Source organism: Protopterus annectens, chromosome 1.part0 (genome assembly GCF_019279795.1).
Source record: "Protopterus annectens isolate FY-2018-M chromosome 1.part0, PAN1.0, whole genome shotgun sequence".
Taxonomy (NCBI): Eukaryota; Metazoa; Chordata; order Ceratodontiformes; family Protopteridae; genus Protopterus; species Protopterus annectens.
Window position 1 is genome coordinate 31,469,388 of NC_056725.1, and position 21,538 is coordinate 31,490,925.

The following is a 21,538-nucleotide window of genomic DNA, read 5'->3' on the forward strand; positions in this document are numbered from 1 at the left end:
TTTTGAGCAGCAGCAGGGATAGCTGCTTGGTGGTGTGAACAGTCTCTAAGTGAGGGTTACTTTTGATGCACCCTGACTCAAGTACAAAAATAGGAAAAAAGGAGTTGTGAATGAATGGATTATCTTCTATCCAGAGCAGAGTGCTGTTCTTGTAAGTTAGACATATGTTTAATTTTTTTCCTCCTCTTGAAAAACTATAGAACACGCAGGCAAGTGTACCAGTAAATAGAACTGGAATTTTGAGTTCCACTTCACTGTGAGAAAGCAAGAACTGCGCATTAGTTTTTCACTACACGTCATATAAAGATAGAATGTTTTTCATCTTTTAATGCAGAAATGGTCTGCAAGGCTTATTAACGCATTTTCAAAATTGATTTATGTCACTGATGGGCCTTTCCTAGACACAAGCTATTTGATTAAAACTAATGAAAGCAGAAAAAGGGTGTCTTGAGAGTTTGATGCATTGCACTTGCTGCAAGTCACTCAGTTGCTTTTCTTTGCATATTAATTTTGAAGTATGTAAGTGGCTGTGGTTAAAATTACATACTACAAGTTTGGTCAGTAGATTTATTTTCACTTTTTTGGTGATTTGTATTTTGTCTTTTACAGCTGTCTGTCTGTAAAGAACTTCAGTTGCCACCTAGTGACTTCCGTTATTTTGCTGATTTGGTGGCTGTGAACTCATCAGGGGAAACCACCACTGCACAGGTGAGCAGTTGTTTTGCTCCATAAATGGGGACAGTACTGAGATCATCTAATCTGCAGAACTTATGATGTACTTCTTGACTGTCGCTTGTTTCATTACCGTGTTCCTCATAAAATTTTTGATCCTTTAGTAAATCAGAGGATTACAGTCAGTGATGTCAGATACTAGAGTTTTGTACTAGTTGTAAAAAAATATATTGAGGCTAAACCTGTAATCTGAAGTCGTTTACTATATTTGCTCTTCAACCTGTGGGTTATAGATCCATATTGGATCGGAGACAGCAGTTTCACCAGCATCTGCTCTGAGCTTCAAGCTCCTCGCCTTATCCATAATACCCTTCCATCTCCTTCCTTCCCTCAGATCTTGTTTGCCACAGCTTTGCTTTGCATTCTGGTCTTGGAGCTCCAGGCGTGGTTCTTGCTTTAATAGTTTTTTCTCAGAACTTTTGGGGTAAGAGTTTACTTTCTTCTTTTATTAGATTAGGGTTTCCCCTTTCCTTTCCCTCCCTTTCCTCACATAGCATCGGGAGGGGGGGGAGTCCGTTTGCTATAGCAGTGTCTGTCTGTGTGTGTACTTGGTCTGAAAACTGATTTCTTTTGCTTTATTTTCAGGCATGGCTGAACAAAATAAGCCTGTCTTTAGAAAGTGTGCAGTGTGTGGCCATAAGTTATCCCCAGCGGATGTCCACACTGTGCGTGGTATGTTTAGGGGCTGCACACCTGTTGATTGACTGACTTCTAATTGCGTGGGTTCTAACCCATGGGCCATGAAAAATTGCAAGGACAAGCTGGTGATGAAGGGACTACTAATCTGTTTCGGGGGCGACTGTCTCCGCTACTACTGCTGCAGTCATGGCGGTGACTGCTTCTGCTTCTTCTTCTTCTTCTTCTTCTTCTTCTTCTTCTTCTTCTTCTTCTTCTTCTTCCTCCTCACACACCGCGACTCATTCTCCTGTTCAGAGGCCTGTTGAAGGGGATTTGCTGAGAAAGGAGAAGGACGAGGCTAGGAAAAGGTCCCTGGACTGGTCGTGTCCTCCAGGCTTAGTACTCTTCTGCTTCAGACACCGAGGTTCTCATCGGAGCCAGAGGCGGCTGGACCTTCTTCTAAGATGTTGGTGCACCGACCTTCTATATCGGCATCTGTGGCTTCTTCGGCACGCTCCACGAGAAGTTTGAGTGAAGCGGAGATGGACAAAATAAGATTTGCATCCAGATGGGAGTCTTGCCAGCCCCCTCTCCCTTTGGGGGTGGGGGGAGCTCACTCCCTTTTTTCACTCCAATAACACCTTCTCCGAACTGACCCCCAGTATTGGGGTTTTCAGATCTGAGGAGTCTGAGTCAGGGGCTAGCGCTGATGGTACCTTGTACCTTGATGGCTGCCATTGCCCTGAGCACGTCTGATCTGAGGAGTTCGGACCCTAACAGCTCTCGGAGCTGTAGTCTGGGTGTTTGATATGAAGCGGGGCTTCCATTGGCTCCGGCCGTGTCAGGTCATGGCCTACCCTTTCTGCATCTTGGCACCTGCGGGCTCTGTTCCAATTCCCCCATTGAGTCCGGTGAGTGCAGCTTCCTTACTGGTGGCCCAGGAGGTTCATTATCCTTCAGCATTTGATATGGTGGAAAGGGTGCTCTCGAGTAGGTAGAGACCCCCAACTATTTCCTCTTATTCCAACCAGGCTCCCTTGGTTCTAGATGCGACCTCTGCCATTTTGCAACTCAGGGGACAGCCCAAAGTGCCCCATGTGGTTCCCCTTGCAGAACAAACTGTTTGCAAATCCATTTCGGACAGTCCCACCAAGAGGCTCCTCACAAATGGACGTACAAAAGGAGGCACCTGGACTCCTCCCCAGAGCCTCTCACTAAGGACACTGACTTGGAGGAGGGGGAAGGCTCCCCCTTGATCACCCCCCGTTGTCTCCTTTGGAGACAGTGTGGAAATCCACCAATTGGGGAGGGAGCTTTCCCTCAAGCCTACTTCTGATGAGTCTGTTTCTAGAGGCCTTTGGCGCAGGTCCATCTACTTGTGTGTCCCCTCCCACGGATCCATAGGTGGACCTTATCACCTCCCAGGCAAGGAAGGAACCGGACACCGTGGAGCCAATTCTGAAGTGCCCAGACAAGATCCAAGTCCACACTTCAGATAGAACTAGTTTGAACAAAGGGTCACCTGTAGACACTTGTGGTAGCAGCAGCCACCAAGAAAGAACTAGCCCATGAAAGTTCTACAGTCAGACCTCCTGACAGTCGGTCAAGGATGATGGATTGTCTAGGGAATCGGTTGTATGCCTCAACTACCTTTTCCATAAGGGTGCTCCATTACCTGGCACATGTTACAAGACTACAGTGCGACCTTGTCAAAGAGCTAGCAGAGTAGTTAGAGTCCGTGTCACCAGAGGATAAATGCACATTCTCTGCATGAATGGCCACTCTGAAAGAGGTATCCAACACGTCCATGCTTCGTCTCTTGCATGCCACTGAAAGAGCATCAAGGTTAGCCGGGTCAGGCGTTGCCATGAGGCATCACGCTTTTCTCAGGGTGTCAGTTCATGGAAACCTTTAAAGCGTCATTTGGAAATGCCTCTTATGATGGTTCTTCATTGTTCGGGAAGACCGTTCGTGAGACCTTGATCCAGAGCGAAAAGATCCGCTTCTCTAACCCTCAAAGATCCTTCTCCAGGAATCAACGAGAGCAAAAGATGTGGTTCTAGAAGTCTCCGTATTCTCGGGACGCTCAGGACTCCTCTTCCCCTTGAGGCAGAGGGGGTTTTGATAGACGCTGGCCCAAAGGTAGAGGGGGTCCGAGGAATGTGGAGTCTCTCTAACCATTCTTGAACAGGCCCTCACTGCAGCCCTGAGGGGTTGCCCGGCTGCTCTGCTCTGGAGGCAGTCGGGGGTTTTCTTTCATTGCACCTTAAAGGCATGGGAGTCTGTGTCAACAGACCGTTGGGTGCTTTGGATCATATCCAGAGGCGATTCTATCCCCTTTGTGGAATTCCCTATTCCACTAAAAAAAAACCTTCCAGACGTACCACCCACACAAAGGGAGGTAGCAGCACTCAAGATAGACAAGCTGCTAATGAAATTAGTCATCCAGCCCATCTCCCACAACCAGTCCTGATCGGGCTTCTACTCAAGTTTCTTTTTGCTGCCAAAAAAAGACTGGGGACCTAAGACCTATTCTGGATCTTTCCACCTTCAACCTATCGGTTGCCAAAGAGAAGTTTCGGATAGTCATGTTGCAGTCCATCCTAACTTATCTGCAGGAGAAAGACTGGATGTGCTTGATAGATCTCTAGGACGGGTACTACCATATAAAGATTCACAGATGCTCCAGGAGGTTCCTCCGCCTCTGGCTAGGAGCCAATCATTATCAGTTCCGTGCCCTACTCTTCGGTCTCACCACAGCCTCCAAGGGAGTTCACCAAGGTCATGGCAGTTGTAGCGCCTCACCTGAGGCTTCAGGGGGATACAGGTCTTTCTGTACCTAGACGATTGGCTCCTTGTTGCTCCCACCAAGCATCTACTTTGTCAAGCCAGAGACTACTTTTTGAAGCTGAAAGACCGCCTTGGAATCACTGTCAACACAGCAAAATCTTCTGTGATCCCAGTCCAGTTTCTAGAGTACATTGTAGCAAGGATAGACACTGCAAATGAAGGTGTTTCTAACCCGGAGAGAATTTTGAGCTTACAACTCCATGTGTTCCTGGGTATTCAGTCACTCCTCCCATCAGCAGAGATGGTACTTCGAGCTATGGGTTCAGTGGCAGCCACCATTACCCTTCTTCCCTGTGCTCGTCTTCGTGTGTGTTTTTCAGTGGACGTTAACGGTCCAGTGGTTATAGTTAGATCTGCCATTGACCCATCCTATACGCATCAGCAGGGTTGGCAGGGAGTCCCTCCTCTGGTGTATACACTCTCGGAACTGATCAATGGACATCCATTCATTGCATCCCCTCTCCAAGCCACGGTGACCACGGATGCCTCCCAACTAGGGGGGGACATTGCTCGGGAAGGACCGTCCAAGGCACATGGTCCCTGAAGAGACCAAGTTTCATATCAGTGTTATAGAGATAAGGGCGGTACTTTTAGCCCTGCTGGCCCTTTATGCTTTTCACCCTTTGGGAACAGTTGATAGTCAAATAGTATACCAGTAGTCTGGTACATCAAGAAGCGGGGAGGATCCAGATCTTATCCCCTCTGTCGCGAGGCCATGAGAGTGAGGTAATGGACAATCTTAATCAGCCGGTTTCTGGTAGCAACGCACATTCTGGGACAGTCCAACATGCTGGCGGACAAACTGAGCAGGACTATTCTTATGCCTTATGAGTGGTGCTTGAATCCTTAAGTAGCAGAGCAGATTTTCCTCTAATGGGACAAGTTTGGTTCCACTTTCTTCAGCCTCACCTGGTATACCTGCTGTGGATTCTGGACCCTCTACCAGATCCGATTACTCCCCCTCCAGGGTTGAGACACTTAAATCTGTCCAATCTCAAGCTGACAACTTGATTTCTCTACTTCAACTAGTCGCTAGGCAAGCTAATCTCTCCTCTCTTCTCCTCTCCTGTTCGAGACATCATTTTGGCCTCTCACAAACCATCCACCAGAAGACTGTCAGGATAAATGGAAAAGGTTCTCCATCTGTTTCAACAAGGATAACATGCTAGACCCGTATTCAGCTCCAGTTACTGCAGTGCTTCAATACTTGGCTAGGTTTTTTGATAATGGAGCCTCTGCCTCTACAGTAAGAGTGCATCTAGCAGTAATTTCCACAAAGGTATTGATGCACCCCTCTTAACACCTCTGCAAGAGTTTCCTTAAAGGGACCTCTCATCTCGGGCCTCCTCTTGGACAGCCCATGGGAACCTCTCTAGTCCTTTTGTCTTTGACTCAAAAACCCTGTGAGCCTGCTGCTAAGTGTGACCTAAAGTTTTAGTCTTGGAAATCTTTGTTTCTGGTAGCCATTACCTCTGCCATTAGAGTCTCTGAGCTGCGGGCATTGTGTATCAAGAGGCCCTATCTTGTCTTACATAAAGACAGTGTGCCACTTTGGACAAACCCATCCATAGGTTCATAGATTAGTACTAAGTTAACTGCCCTTGCGAGCCATTTTAAGCCTAGCTAATTATCTCTTGTGTTTGTAAGGCAAACACCTTAACCATTAGGCCACCCTCCCAACATCCTTTCTTCCCAAAGTTGTTTCTGAATTCTCTATTAACCAGACCATTGATCTACCAGTGTTTTTTTTTTTTCCGAATTTTGCCAATAGAGGACAGTATTGCCTTCACTCCTTAGATGTACCTAGACAGGACCAAATCTATCAGTAAATCTAAACTGCTTTTCATTTCTTTTTCTGGACCCAAAATGGGAGAGGCTGTTTCCAAGGTTACATTATCAAGATGGCTATGGGATTGCATACGTTTCATCAATTCCCTCCACAATGAATCCATGTAAAAAGTTAAAGCCCATTCCTCGATCGATAGCAACATCTATAGCATTCCATTCCAGGGCTTCCATGGATGACATCTGCGCAGCAGCTACTTCGGCTAAGTCTCATACCTTTATTTATCATTACAAATTGGACCTGGTCTCCAGAGGGAGAGCTACCTTCGACTCAGTGGTACTCTGGATTGTTCTTCCATAAGGGCCACCCATGGACCTCCAAGGTAGCTTGGGATTCTGTCCCATCGGTGATGAATGGAAAGAAGATTCATGACATCAGATAAATAAGTTGTGTCTTACCATAACATTCCATTTATGTTCATCTTCTTCTTTCATTCATCACTTCCCACCCTCCTCCCCCCTCCAAAGGCTCATGGGGGATGCTTTGGGTCCAAGTGGTGCCCTAGGGTACTTGCATAGAAGTGGCCTCAGCTTTACTTCTTTTTCTTAGCAAACTCTATCTGAGGTAACAGGGCGAAGGACATTCTGGGAAGAGACTTGGCTCGAATTATTTTGGCTGGCGCGAGCTTGGTAATGGGCTGACTCTGTTCTGAGGGCTCGGAGCAGGACCCATCGGTGATGAATGAAAGAAGATGGAAGATTTCAGTAGAACATAAGAGATGTCTGTAGGGGTAGATTGTAAGTTGATGGTTCCTTAAGTTGTCATTCCTTCTCCCAAGGTGTTTCTAGGATCCTACATGGTGGTGTTTCTTCATCAGAACAAAGTGTAATTTTACAAACTGCAGTTGTCTATATTTTCCACCCATTCTCTGACCTCTGTCAGGGAATATCTGAGGATTCTGAGTTTCATTTCACATGAGGAAAATTCACTGGTTTCTCATGTCATGTTTGGAGCCAACAAGAGCACCTCTGAGTCATTTCATATTCCAGGTCTAGATTTGTAAAAGGAGAGCTAATAGGATAATTTGACCAGTCTTTTTTCAATCCCGGGTCTCCCGTTGTGTAGTCAAGACCCTACTCGGTCTGTGTCCATGGATGTCTCATTTTGCATGCAGAGAAATTTCCAAGGGGGGAGGTGAAAGTTGAGCATCTGTGGAGTAAGCAGGACAGATGCTAGGATGTGAATGTCAAAGAAATGATGACTAATAAATCGTCAAATTTCTAACCATCTTTGGGTTCTATGCCTTCCCCTAATAATCATGGACAACACCACAGTGATGTAGTGCAAAAACAAAATGGGGGAGCCAAATCGTTAACCCTTTGCATACTATGGCGGTAGCCTGGGAACTAACATCTTGGCATATTCTATCCCTACAGGCTACCTGGATTCCATCAGAGCAGAATACTGTTGCACTCAAGCTGAGTAGGACTGGGACAGACCCTAGTTGAATGGTTGTTCCAACCATGGAGAACTCTTTAAATAGATCTGTTTGCCTCCATTCGCAACAGTTAAATCCAGATGCAGGATTCCTTGCATAAAAGTTTGGAGGACATGACTTTCCATTCATTGGATGTGAATGTTTTCTATATGTCTTTCCTGCAATAACAAGTGATGTTCATCGTGTTTCACTGTTGCAGTCATTACACTTGGGTTATCCTGCTGGCAAGCTACCCGCAGTCGGCCTAAATTACAATGTCCTGGTCCAGCGTCGGTTGCTGTCGCCTCTTCCCTGACGTCAGTGCGCCAGGGTTATAAAAGATGCAGCTGACACATTTTCTTCAGTCTTTCTTGCCGCGCGGTGCCCAAAGCAAAAGCAGTTCGCAAGTGCCGGTCGGCCGACTCCTAAGATTTTCAAAATTGAATTTCAGATCCGAAGTCTTCAATAAAGCTAAGTACCCCATTGGGGAAACTTTTTTTTTCTTGCTCCAGACCGATGTCAGAAAAAGTTAAGTTGTATTTCTTGTGGGAAGCAAATACCTCGAGGATTTTCATTCTTACTGTATTCTTTGCCTAGGCCCTGACCACGACATTGCTAGTTGTTGGTTTTGTGCTAGATTTAACCAACGCACTATTAAGCGTCGGTACGATTTTGCATTTCGTTACTTGGGCCGTAGGTTTAACTATATAATGCCTTCAGAACGGCCACCGACCAGAGTTCATAAAATGCGCAAGGAAAAAGAAAGACTGGCATCAAAGGTCCAAAACCGATGAATCCTCTTGTAGGCCAGTCGCCGGTTCTCAGTGAGGCGCTTTCGCAGCCCCTGACACCTGCTACCTCAGAGCCACAGGCTGCCTCCGACTCCCACGTGGAGACAACTAGGCCTCTGGATACTCAAGGTATTGGGCCTTCGGAAACTAATCCCTCGGATGGGTCTGGAGCCGCTGAGCAGGCATCAGCTTCTGAGGGTGATGTCCTTCAAGGATGCATCTGCAGTCCTTACAAATGGGTTGTCCTGTCGTCAGGCAGCACTTCGGTCGGCCGGATTCCAAAGTCTGGGTCTGGCCTCGGCTGATGTCTCACTTCACCCGACGTCATAGCTGCAGTTATTCGGGTATAAAGGTATCAGCCGATGCCATTTTCCTCCAGTCTTTCTTGCCGCGTGGCGCCGGAAGCAGAAGCTGTTCGCAAGTGCCAGCCGGTCAGAACCAGAGATTACTACTACCGAAGACTTCTAAAAAGCTAAGTACCCCGTTGGGGACTCTTTCTTGCCTCAGCCGATGTCAGAAAAAGTGAATAACTGTTTAACTTGTGGGAAACAAATACCTCATAAAGATTTCCACTCTTACTGCCTACCTTGTTTAGGCTCAGACCACGAAGTAGCAGCTTGTCTAGCCTGTGCTTCTTTCAACCGACGGACGCTTAGACGTCGGTCGGAATTTGCTGAGGAGTTTTTCGGCTCCGCTTTTGCTTACATTATGCCGTCGGAAACTCCGACTACGCAAATAACTAAAAGCGCAAGGAAAAGACCGACACTCATGTCCGGTTTCGCCGAAACCGGTTAAGCCAACCGCGAGTGTCTCTGTTTCGGCTGAAACAGAGTCCACGGTTCTTCCTTCGGCCGAAAGCTTACCTCCTACCGAGGCCTCATCCAGCATGGCTGAATCTGCTACTGAAATCCCACCTGCTCTTGCAGGTTCACAGGATTTATCAGATACTATTCCTTTAGATATTTCTACTCCTGCACGTGGAGCTGCTAGGCCCCTTGCATCCATGTCGATTAAGGCTTTTGCCAGGGCTAAAGCAGCAAAATCTACCAAAACTGTGCCTGCTAAGACCCCCTCTCACAGGCCTAGCTCTAGTTCTCAAATGCTTAGTCTAACAGAGGATCTCATTTCTTTGATTAGGGGATCCCAACCACACCCAGACAGGGCCTCTCGCCCACCTCCAGAGAAGAGGCCTAGAGCAGAGCCTCCTGAGCCAGTTTCTTCAGATGACTCCTCTGATTCAGACAATACAAAACCTTTTTCTCCTTATGAGGACTCTGATGCAGAAGAGTCCATTCCTTCTGCCTCTCCGTCTGAGGAATTTTCTTTTGGGGAAGCCTTGCATGCTATGAGGGAACAATTCCAATGGCAGGGCCAGGATTTTTCAGACTCTAGGAAAAGGCTTAGAACCTTTTTGCATTTACCACAGCATAGGCCTTTAGCCATTCCTCCAGTACTTACTGTTGTGGATGATGCATTTAATGATGCTTGTACTGCTCCTGATTCTCTTCCTCCGGCCCCTGCTAAGCCCGATAGGTACTACAGGGTTCCGGACACACATTATCATTTGTATAAGGCTCCTTTTGCAGATCCTGAAACTATCTCCCAGGGACCCAAGGCTGTAGCAGCTACCTCTGCAAAAAAACCCCTCCCCTCTGAAAGGGAATCTAGGGCCTTAGAGAGATGGGGTAAAAAAGTTTACACTTCTGCTACTCTTTCAGCTAGGGCCTTAAACTGTCAATTCCACATGATTCAGTATCAGGAATTTATGTTAGATCAGTTAACTAAAAAATTGTCCTCGGATGAACCATTAGACAAAAAGTCTGTTCAGGAAATGGTACATATAACATTCAGCAGGTCAGTAATCATTCCTTAAAATGCGGCTATGATGCACTGGAGGCTTCTTTTAGATCAGCTATGACTGGTGCAGTGATCAGAAGACATGCATGGTTAAACGAGCAATCCTTACCAGACCATGTTAAATCAAAGCTCCTAGATGCTCCTATGGATAAGCTCAATTTGTTTGGCTCCCCGGCACAGCAGGTGCTGAAGAAGGTGGAAGACAAAGCAAAATCTGTCCAGACAGTCAAGGATTTCTTGCAGGTCCAGCCTCCAAGGTTTAGTAGGAACTGGCCTTCCAAGAACTGGTTCTTTCCAGACTCCTCCAGAGTCCATAGAGGCAGGAATAGACGCTCAAGAGGCAGGGGTCAATCCAGAGGTGCCTACAGGGGACGTCAATGGCAGGCTAACAACCAGCGAGGTACTACCACAGATCCAGCCACCACCGCTTCCACAGGACAATCACAGTGACTTGGCTCTGGCACCGCCTACCAGGGAACAACTAGAAGCACCCTTAGGCGGAAAACTAGCCTTATTTTCAGTAAACTGGCACTACATCACAGGAGACAAATGGATTTTACAGATAATAGACCAAGGTTACAGGTTTCACTTCCATACTCTACCAAGGAAGAGAGGAATGCCAAACCTACCTCCAAATCAGAAAACAGAGGCTCTACAACAAATAAATCACTTACTAAGGATGAGAGCCATAGAAAGGGTACCGTCTATGGAACAGGGGCAAGGATTTTACTCCAGACTCTTCCTGGTACCAAGAAAAGAAAACCAATGGAGACCTATTCTAGACCTGTACGCTCTAAACACATACCTCATTGTTCCAAAATTCAAAATGCTGACCCTACAGCAGCTTCTTCCCATGCTGGGCAAGGAGTTCTGGCTGGTAACTCTAGATCTCAAGGAGGCATACCTGCACGTCCCCATACGACCAAATTGCAGAATATACCTCAGATTTCTTGCAGGATCAGAGCATTATCAATTCTCAGCATTGCCCTTTGGCTTATCTACTGCGCCCAGAGTGTTCACGAAATGCCTGGCATCAGTAATTGCTCATTGCAGGCTTCAGGGAATTCAAATCTACCCTTACCTGGACGACTGCCTGTTACAAGCGGACAACAAAAACAAATTAACAAAAGATTTGAAAAAGGTCATTTATCTACTGCAAGCCCTGGGATACACAGTCAATATAAAAAAGTCAAGGCTGATACCATCCCAAAGGATAACCTTCTTGGGTGCAGAGCTGGACACATCAAACCAAATGGCATTCCTAACAGCAGAAAAACAGAAGCACCTCCCTCTCTACTTCATGGCATTAACAAAGCAGAACCAGCTAACAGCAAGAAAAGTCCTGCCAGCCCTGGGTTACATGGCATCCTGCATAATGATTCCACATGCCAGGCTACATATGAGAAAGTTACAGTGGTATCTAAGGAATTTATGGTCTCAGCACAAGCACAGCCTAGAAACCCGAATTCCAATAATTCCATGCCTGAAGCAGGAATTCCAATGGTGGGCTCAGGCCTGTCAATCGAACCAAGGACTGCCCTTCCACAGACCTCAACCAAGCCAGACCATCACAACGGACGCCTCAGACCTCGGTTGGGGAGCACACATGCTGGGCAAGTGCATACAAGGCTTATGGACTCAAGACCAGCTGCACCTACACATAAATCAAAAGGAGATGCTGGCAGTAAAATTGGCAATTCAGACATTCAGACCATTTCTTCGACAGGGTCAATTGCTGATAAGGACGGACAACACCACAGTTATGTGGTACATCAACAAACAGGGAGGCACGCATTCATACCCTCTATGCCGGATGGCAATGGACCTCTGGAATGTGGGCCTGAGCTTCAACATTCAGTTACAAGCAATATTTGTACCAGGAAAAGAAAATATACTGGCAGACATCCTAAGCAGAACTACCACGGATGCCCACGAATGGATGCTGCATCCAGACATCTTCAAAACCATTACAGGGGAAATGGGGACTACCAGAAATAGACTTATTTGCATCCCCGCACAACCACCAATTGAAAAAATTCTGCACGAGGGCATACCACCCACTTGCTTGGAAGGTGGACTCCCTTTCTTTCAGTTGGAAAAACCTGACAGCATATGCATTCCCACCTCTTCCTTTGATGCACAAGGTGCTATTGAAGATCAAAGAAGACCGTCAAGGATCATCCTCATAGCGCGAGACTGGCAAAGGCAGCATTGGTACCCATTACTGAGGAGTATGTCTCGGGAACAAATATGGCCTCTGCCCCTAGTTCCCTTACTGTTAACACAGAACAACTTCAAAACCTTGCATCCAAACCTAAAACACTGCAACTGGCTGCCTGGAACATTGCATAAGACAAAATAACCCAGAATTATCTCAAAGGGTTAAGGACATTATCTTGGAGGCTCAGACCCTCAACAAGAAAAAATTATTCAGCAAAATGGAAAAAGATACCTCATTTGGAGTGCAGCAAAAGGAGAAAATGTGTCACTGGTAAACATAGCTAACATCCTGGAATACTTGGCAGAGCTCTTCCACAATGGCCTGTCCTATTCTTCCATTAAGATTCATGCATCAGTTATTTCAGCAGAATACAACATGGACCCTCCAGTCTTCTCACATCCTCTGCTCAGGCAGTTTCTGAGAGGAATTAAAAATGTAAAGCCACCTAGGAAGCCACCATTGCCCGCATGGGACTTGAACTTTGTGTTAGAAAAGTTGACACTACCTCCTTTCGAGCCAGCAGCAACAGCAGAATTACAGTACTTATCATGGAAAACTGCTTTCCTGCTTGTAGTCACTTCAGCAAGAAGGGTTTCTGAACTACAGGCATTAATGACAGTACAGCCCTTCCTAATCTTCCATCAAGATAGAGTGTCCATGAGAGCTAATCCTACTTTTATGCCAAAGGTGGTCTCCAGGGTATCTTTAAACCAAGCTATCCACCTGCCTACATTCTTTCCCAACCCACAGAACAAGGGAGAAAGACTGTTACATACCTTGGATGTACATAGACAATTGCGCTACTACCTGGACAGGACCAAGAGCAATAGAAAAACTGACCAGCTACTGGTAGCATATGCAACAGGAATGGAAGGAAAAGCAATTTCAAAACAGATAATCTCTAAGTGGATAGGAAATTGCATTAAATTTTGTTACTCTCACCATGGGAAGAAAACTCCAGAAAACATCAGACCTCACTCTACAAGAGCTACAGCCACTACCACAGCTTTTTTACGAGGCGTGGCTACCAAAGACATTTTAGAGGCTGCTACTTGGAGCTCCGTGCATACATTTGCCAAGCATTATAATCTACCCTTATACTCCAGATCCCAAGCAGGTTTTGCCACTGCTGTTTTGCAAGGAATCTTAACTACACCATAATCTTATTTCTCCTCCTCCCCCAGTTTGGCTATGGTATTCTACCCATTTGTAAGGACTGCAGATGCATCCTTGAAGGACATAGTACAGTTTTGTACCTACCATAAATGTAGATGTCCGAGAGGCATGCATCTGCAGTCAGGATTACCCTCCCTCCTTCCCCTCTGTGGTACTCCTAGGGTATTTGCCCATCTTGTAGCTAGCTGGGGGAATCTATTATGGTGTATTTGTTTGTATATATGTACATACATGCTTATTTTTTGTTTGCTCTCTACTATTTGGAACCATTTGCATTTATCCAAATTTAGCCTTCCTAGAGGGCACCTGGCATCTGGGGCAAGAAACACTGAGGAAAATGGCGTCGGCTGATACCTTTATACCCGAATAACTGCAGCTATGACGTCGGGTGAAGTGCGACATCAGCCGAGGCCAGACCCAGACTTTGGAATCCGGCCGACCGAAGGGCTGCCTGACGACAGGACAACCCATTTGTAAGGACTGCAGATGCACGCCTCTCGGACATCTACATTTATGGTAGGTACAAAACTGTACTTTTTCAGACCTACACAGCTTTATATCAAGCCAACTTCAGCATCCAAGACAGACTAAAACAGCTTTAAAGACAAGGAAACATGTACATCATTCTCCAGGACAGACTTCCATGCCTATGAAACAGATGCTCAAAATGGCTGAAGACCGAATTACTTTGATCGTGGGTTCCCATCCCCCTCCTGATAAGAGGCCTAGGCAAGACACTGAATATGATTCCTCTGATCAGGTTTCCGTTTCCTCTGACTCCTCTTCAGAACAGGGATATTCTATTCCTCCCTATGAGGATTCTGATGCTGAAGAATCTATTCCTTCAGCTTCTCCTCCTGAGGATTATTCCTTTGGAGAAACCCTGCATACCATGAGGAGAGCATTTACACTGGGAGAGCCAAGATTACTCAGAATCTAAGAAAAGGCTCAGAGACTTTCTTCTACTACCTCAGCACAGACATCTTGCTATTCCACCTGTTCTAGACATTGTAGAGTTATTTTCAGAGTGTGGACAGTCTCCCAACTCTACCTCCTGCACCTGTTAAGCCAGACAGATACTACAGGGTTCCAGATTCTCATAAATTTCTATATAAAAACCCTGCTGCTGACCCAGAAACTATATCTCAGGGTCCCAAAGGGGTCAAGGCCTCTACTGAAAAAAACCCTGTCCGCTCAAATAGAGATTCAAGGGCACTGGACAGATGGGGGGAAAAAAGTTTACACTTCTGCTACCTTTGCTGTAAGGGCTTTAAATTGTCAGTTTCATGTGCTTAAATATCAGCAATACTGAATGTCATTGCTAAAACAGAAAATGTTGACAAATTCTGAATGTTCTGAGAACAAGGAAATGCAGGATTTATTGCATGCAGCTGAACAAGTGGGAGAGCATACTTTGCAATGTGGTTTTGATTCACTGGAGGCCTGTTGCAGGACCGCAGTTACAGGTTCTGTTATTAGAAGGCATGCTTGGTTAAAGGAACAGAATCTGCCTAATCATGTTAAAGCAAAATTATTGGATGCTCTATTACAGCATGATACTTTGTTTGGTGTTGAGTCAGAAGAGGTGTTGAAGAAAATGGAGGATAAAGCTAAATCTATGCAGACAGTAAAGGATTTCTTACAGGTACAGCCACCCAGATTTAGCAGGAACTGGCCTTCTAAGAATTGGTCCTTTCCAGTGTCAGACAGGTGACAAAGAAGCAGATACAGACGCCCTAGAGGCAGACAACAGCCCCAGGGCCCATACAGGCCCAAACAATGGGGTGCTTCTACCTCCAAAAGCAGAGAAGACAAATCACAGCCTTATAGGAAACAGTCGCAATGACTTCCCTTTGCTAATGCCAAGCACTTATCTTTTGTCAGCACCTTTAGGGGGAAAGCTAGCACTTTTTTCACAAAATTGGCACATGATCACCCAGGACAAATGGGTCTTAAATATAGTCTCTCAGGGCTACAGGTTCCACTTTCACACCCTTCCAAAGGCAAAAGGTAATGCCAGACCTGCCGCACAATCAATGGGCAGAGGCATAAAAACAAGTTTCATCTCTCATGGACATGAGGGCTGCAGCCAGTGCCACTACAAGAGCAGGGACAAGGATTTTACTCAAGTCTTTTCTTAGTACCAAGAAAGGACAAAGCCTGGAGACCAATTCTGAATATGTCTATTCTAAATACTTTTCTGGACGTTCCAAAATTCAAAATGTTGACTCTGCAGCAGCTTTTGCCCATGCTGGGCAAGAAGGCTTGGCTTGTAACTTTGGACCTCAGAGGCATACCTGCATGTCCCAGTCACAGTCTTGCAGAAGATACCTCAGATTCATAGCTGGCTCAGTGCACTACCAATTTTCTGCACTGCCATTTGGCTTATCTACTGCGCCCAGGGTCTTCACAAAGTGCCTGGCACCAGTAATTGCATTTTGCAGGCAAAGAGGAATTCAAATATATCCCACTTGGACGACTGCCTTATTCAAGCAGAGAACAAGGACATCCTACTACAGCATCTGGCATTTGTAAAAAGATTACTAGTTTGCCTAGGGTACATAGTAAACGAAAATAAATCAAAACTAGTGCCCTCAAGAGATAATATTCCTGGGTGCAAGCTTAAATACAACTGCCCAGATGGCTTTTCTCATGCCATACAAAGGTAACTGACTTCTTACTTTGAAAGCATAGCAACAAAGACCCAGTTATCTGCAAGAAAAATTCTGCAGGCTCTGGGCTACATGGCATCCTGCATTCTACTAATTCCATTTGCCAGACTGCATATGAGGAAACTACAGTGGTATCTAAAAAGTGTTTGGACTCAGCATTGCCACAGCCTGGAAGCATTAATTACTCTCATTCCCTGCCTGCAACAGGAGTTTCGATGGTGGGCACAGGCCTGTCACCACAAGGGACAGCCATTCACTTTACCCACAGCCAGGCAGACACTAACAACGGATGCATCAGATTATGCCTGGAGAGCACACATGGCAGGAAATGTATTCAGGGCACATGGCCCACAAGCCAAATGCATCTTCATATTCAATCAAAAAGAGATGATAGCTGTACAGCCTTCAAGGACCTACTTTATCCCAGACAACTGCTGATAAAGACCGACAATAGTACAGTCATGTGGTACATAAACAAGGAAGGAGGCACACATTCCTACCCCCTCTGCAGACAAGCCATGACTTTGTGGAACACAGCATTGACTTAAAGTACACCTGCAAGCACAATTCCTGCCAGGAAAGACCAATACTTTGGCAGACTAAGCAGAAACCTCATGGAGCCTCCCGAGTGGAAACTAAATCCACAAATCTTCAGCATAACAGGGAAATGGGGATACCCAGACATAGATCTATTTGCCTCCCCTCACAGTTGCCAGCTACAGAGATTCTGCACTCGGACTTATCGCAAACAAGCATGGAAAGTGGACACCCTTTCATTCATCTGGAAAGCCCTTACAGTATATGCCTCCCCTCTGCCTCTCCTCCCCAAGGTACTCCTAAAGGTCAGACAAGAGAAGCCAAAAAATGATCTTGATTGCCCAAGACTGGCCACGCCAACACTGGTACCCAATCCTAAAGAGCTTGTCTCAAGGCCCAGCCTGGACATTACCTCAAATTCCTCATTTGCTGATCCAACAAAACAATCAGATCCTACACAGCCAACTCAGAACCCTAAATCTGGCTGCATGGCAGATAAAATAACCATTCAGAACACACCTCTCTCTAAAGCAGTTATGGATGTTATTTTGGAGGCCAGGAGGCCCAGCACCAGAAAATCTTATGCAGAAAAATGGAAGAGATTCTGTGCTTAGAACCAAGCACAAGGAATTGACACGCTTGTACCAAATATTCCTCAGATTTTACAATACCTAACTGAGATGCTGGACAAAGGCCTATCCTTCTCATCAATTAAGATCCATGCCTCTGTCATTTCAGCTCATTACAATATGGACCCACCTATTTTTTCCTCATCCACTGCTAAGGCAGTATCTCAGAGGGGCCAAAAACATAAGACCTCCAAGGAGAGCTCCAATACCTGCATGGGACCTCAATTTTGTCTTGGAAAAACTCGCACTGCCTCCTTTTGAGCCAGCCAATACAGCGGAGATAAAATACTTATGGAAAACAGCTCTTCTCCTAGCAATGACTTCAGCAAGAAGAGTCTCAGAGTTACAGGCACTAATGGCTGTGGAACCTTTTGTTATTTTCCATTCGGACGGGGTTTCTCTAAGGACAAACCCAACATTTATGCCTAAGGTAGTGTCCAGTGTAGCTCTTAATCAAACCATACATTTGCCTACCTTTTATCCAAACCCACAGAATAAGGGGGAGAGACTTCTGCTTTCTTTGGGCATACACACAGTTGCACTTTTACTTGGACAAAACTAAAGCTTTCAGAATGACTGAGCAACTCTTAGTGGCATATGCTGCAGGATCGCAAGGAAAAGCTATTTCAAAGCAGACTGTTTCAAAATGGATAGGCCACTGCATTCGTTTCTGCTATTCACAACATGGCAAATCAGTGCTTAAAGGCATTGGGCCACATTCTACCAGAGCAGCAGCCACTTCAGCAGCCTTCCTCAGAGGAGTACCAACCAAGGACATTTTGGAGGCTGCAACTTGGACTTCAGTGCACACTTTTACAAAGCACTACCACTTACCTCTTTTTACTCTAAATCCAGAGCAGGCTTTGCCACTGCAGTTCTGCAGGGCCTCATAGCCACTCCTAATTCTATTTAGGCCTAGCCACCCAATCTCAGCTTTGGGATTCAACCCAAGTGTAATGACTGCAGCAGTGAAACACGATGAACATAGTACAGTTGTGTACCTACCATAAATGTAGATGTTGGTGTATTCACTGTTGCAGTCCAGGTTACCCTCCCACCATCCTCCTTTCATTGCTGGGACTTAACTGTACTTCTCTATTCTATACAACCTTTGTGGTGTATTTGCTTGTAGATGAAGGTTATGTGCATGCTGTTTTATGATCAGAATGTTAGCCTACCCTTTTGGGGGCACCTGACATCTGGCGCAAGAAAAACTGAAGAAAATTGTCGGCTGCTTCTTTTATACCCCTGGCGCACCGACGTCCAGGAAGAGGCGACAGCAACCGATGCCAGACCAGGACTTTGGAATTCAGGCTGACTTGTGGTTAGCCTGCCAGCAGGATAACTCAAGTGTAATGACTGCAACGGTGAATACACTCTAACATCTACATTTATGGTAGGTACACAACTGTACTTGTAAAATTTCCAAAAAGATTCCAAAAATCACTGTGGTGGCTATATTTTGGCCTGGGCAACATTTTCTGCCCACTTGGGAATTGGTCATGGGTAGTTATCACAAGCTTCTCACAGACTAGACCTTCTCACATAAGACTAAGTTTGATGCATCCCAGTCTCAAATAACTTAAACTACTTGCTTGGATGATTCAGTTTTAATTCCTTTCAAGCATCTCTTTCGTGAGGATGTGCAGCAAGTACTAAAGGAGGCAAGAAAAGCTGCTTTTATGAAGTATTATATTGGCAATTGGAAATTTTTTTAGTTGGTGCAGTCGCCCGTCTTGGTATACAGTTGAAGACAAACAGGTCGGTTGTTAGTTTATATGTGTTATTACACACACATCAGGATGGATAGCAGCAGTACAAAATATAAACAAACTGACAGACTATGCAGACAGGCATGCTTGCATCTCAACGGCTTACTACAAGATGCCAGTAAGGCTGCCATGTGCTCAGTATTTATACACATGTGAAGCCCATGGAAAACTTCTTAAAGGTATACATACATACTGATCTACATCCTCCCTCTTTAGTGAATTGCCCAGAATAAAATGACATTTGAAAAAGATGTGCAGTTATACAGACTGAGACATGAACACAGCTTTCATGTCCAAGTTGCCGTGTATCTGGAACATGCTCTGGAAATGCGACCTGATCTAGTGATACAGCAATTAGGACTGGGTTTACAACAGGCACAGTCATTGCTGAGCCGTCTTTTTAAGAGTTTCGGGAATCTTCTCAGGAACGGGGATATTTGCTGGAATATCCTTTGTGACTGGAATGCTGGATAACTTACTCTGAGATTGAGTCGTTTCTCAGGCAAGATGGTGCAGTACAGGCTTGGACACTGGTATTAAATGTTTCTGCTTCAACCTAAATCCAACTCCTTGTGATTCTACAATGTGTGATCTCTGCTCTGGACATAACCTTTTAACAACTCCAATCTGAACAAAACCTTTGGACGTCTGCATCCTCGTCTCCCCTTCTCGTAATGTATTGAGCAGTTTGCTGGTATTATAATTGGATGTCTGGGATAAGTGCGTCAACAGATCGGCTTTTACTGATTTCTTCTTTTTGACACATGGAACCAATAGATTCCTGACTGGTAATGTGGTTCTGGTTTGTTTCAATAGAAATCTTTGTGCAGGTTAACCAAGATATTTATCACAAGAAACATTTTTGATTTTCAAGAGATTCAGAAAGCCATCGCTATTGTCTCGTTTCGATTTCTCTAGTAACTGTTTCACATTTTGAACTGCACGTTCTGCCAAACCATTTGATTGTTACTCAGGGCTACTTGTAACATGAATAACATTCCACTCTTTAGCAAATCTGTTGAACTGCTGGCCTGAAACTGTGTGCCATTGTCAGAAATAACTGTGCGGACTACTGTGGACTGCAAAATTATGCCTCAACTTGGTAATGAAAGTGCTGGATGATGGACTAGGAAGTAGGTCAATCTTGAACCAATTTGAATAAGAGTCTACTAACATCAAGTAATGTTGACCATTCCATTTGAAAATATCTGTAGCTACTGTTGACCAAGGTAGCTTACGAATCTGGTGTAGCTGAAGTGGTTTTGTTGATGTGTCTTAATACTATCAGATACAGAACAAGATGAAAGTACTCTCTCGATATCCTTTGAATAGAAGGCCAAAATACTAGTTCTCTCTCGTATCTTTTGGTAGAGTCAGTTCCTGGGTGGTCACGATGTAAGATGGTAATATACTCTTGTAAGGATTTTGGAATAATGACCTTTGGACTCATCATGATTATACCACTGGCAAACAAGATCTCATTTTTTGTAAGGAAAATATGGTTGCAGGTCATGAGGTAATCAAGATTGCTTTGACAGCCATCCTCGACTGATGGTGTTTGAGCTTCCAAAGAACTGGTTCTGTGGCTGTATGACTTCTAAGCTCAAGATGTGTTGAAGAAAATTTTCTCACTTCCATGACTTCAAAGTTAAGTTTCTCATTTTCATGCTGTTCAGTGGTATTTCTGGGCGATCTGGATAAAGTATCAGCAAGCTAAAGAAGTTTGCCTTTTGTTTAGACAAGATTGAAAGTATACTTTTGCAATTCCAACATCATGCATTGCAATTTGGCAGGACCTGTATGCATAGGCTTTTTCAAAATAATGACTAAAAGTTGATCTGTTTCCATTTGAATTGGTCGGCCATAAATATAATCATGGCACTTTAGACATGCAAACACCATTGCCAGGAGTTTTCTCTATCTGAGCATACTTCATTTTGGTTTGGGTTGGAGTTCTGGACGCATAGTCTACTGGTGTACCATCTTGAATGACTGCACAAAGACCAAACATCAAAAGATCACTAGAAAGTTTACTGGTTTGTGAACTTCATAGTATCTGAGAGTTGATTTCAGGACATTAAATGCTATTTGGTGATCTTAACATGACCAGGATACATTTTTGCGTTTCTTCTCTTTAAGTGGTGTTAAAAGTTGGCTTTAGTCTGGAATGAACTTGCCTAGGTAGTTACCCATGCCAAGAAAACATCCCAAATGGTTTTCTCAAAAATCTGTACTTGCCAAAAGGAGTACTGAAAGTGGTTAGCAATGAAGGAAACCACAGTAAAATATTTCTTCAAAGCCAACTTCATGCTTAAGACAGAAGTTGTGAACTTCATGACACCCATGCAGATGGACAATACAGTTATGACTGCTGAATCCTGCACAACTGCACTCTATAAGCACTTAGCACGATCCATGAA

At 45.0% G+C, this 21,538-nt stretch overlaps 1 protein-coding gene across 1 annotated transcript in view; it reads left to right on the top strand.

The window, feature by feature from the left end:
* The window catches only part of NUP133 (nucleoporin 133), a 2,059,048-nt gene that overhangs the window by 343,324 nt on the left and 1,694,186 nt on the right, over nucleotides 1-21,538 (top strand). Inside the window, exon 4 of the mRNA XM_044070734.1 lies at nucleotides 610-708. Coding sequence (XP_043926669.1) covers nucleotides 610-708 — 99 coding nt within the window. The remainder of the gene's footprint in view (nucleotides 1-609; nucleotides 709-21,538) is intronic.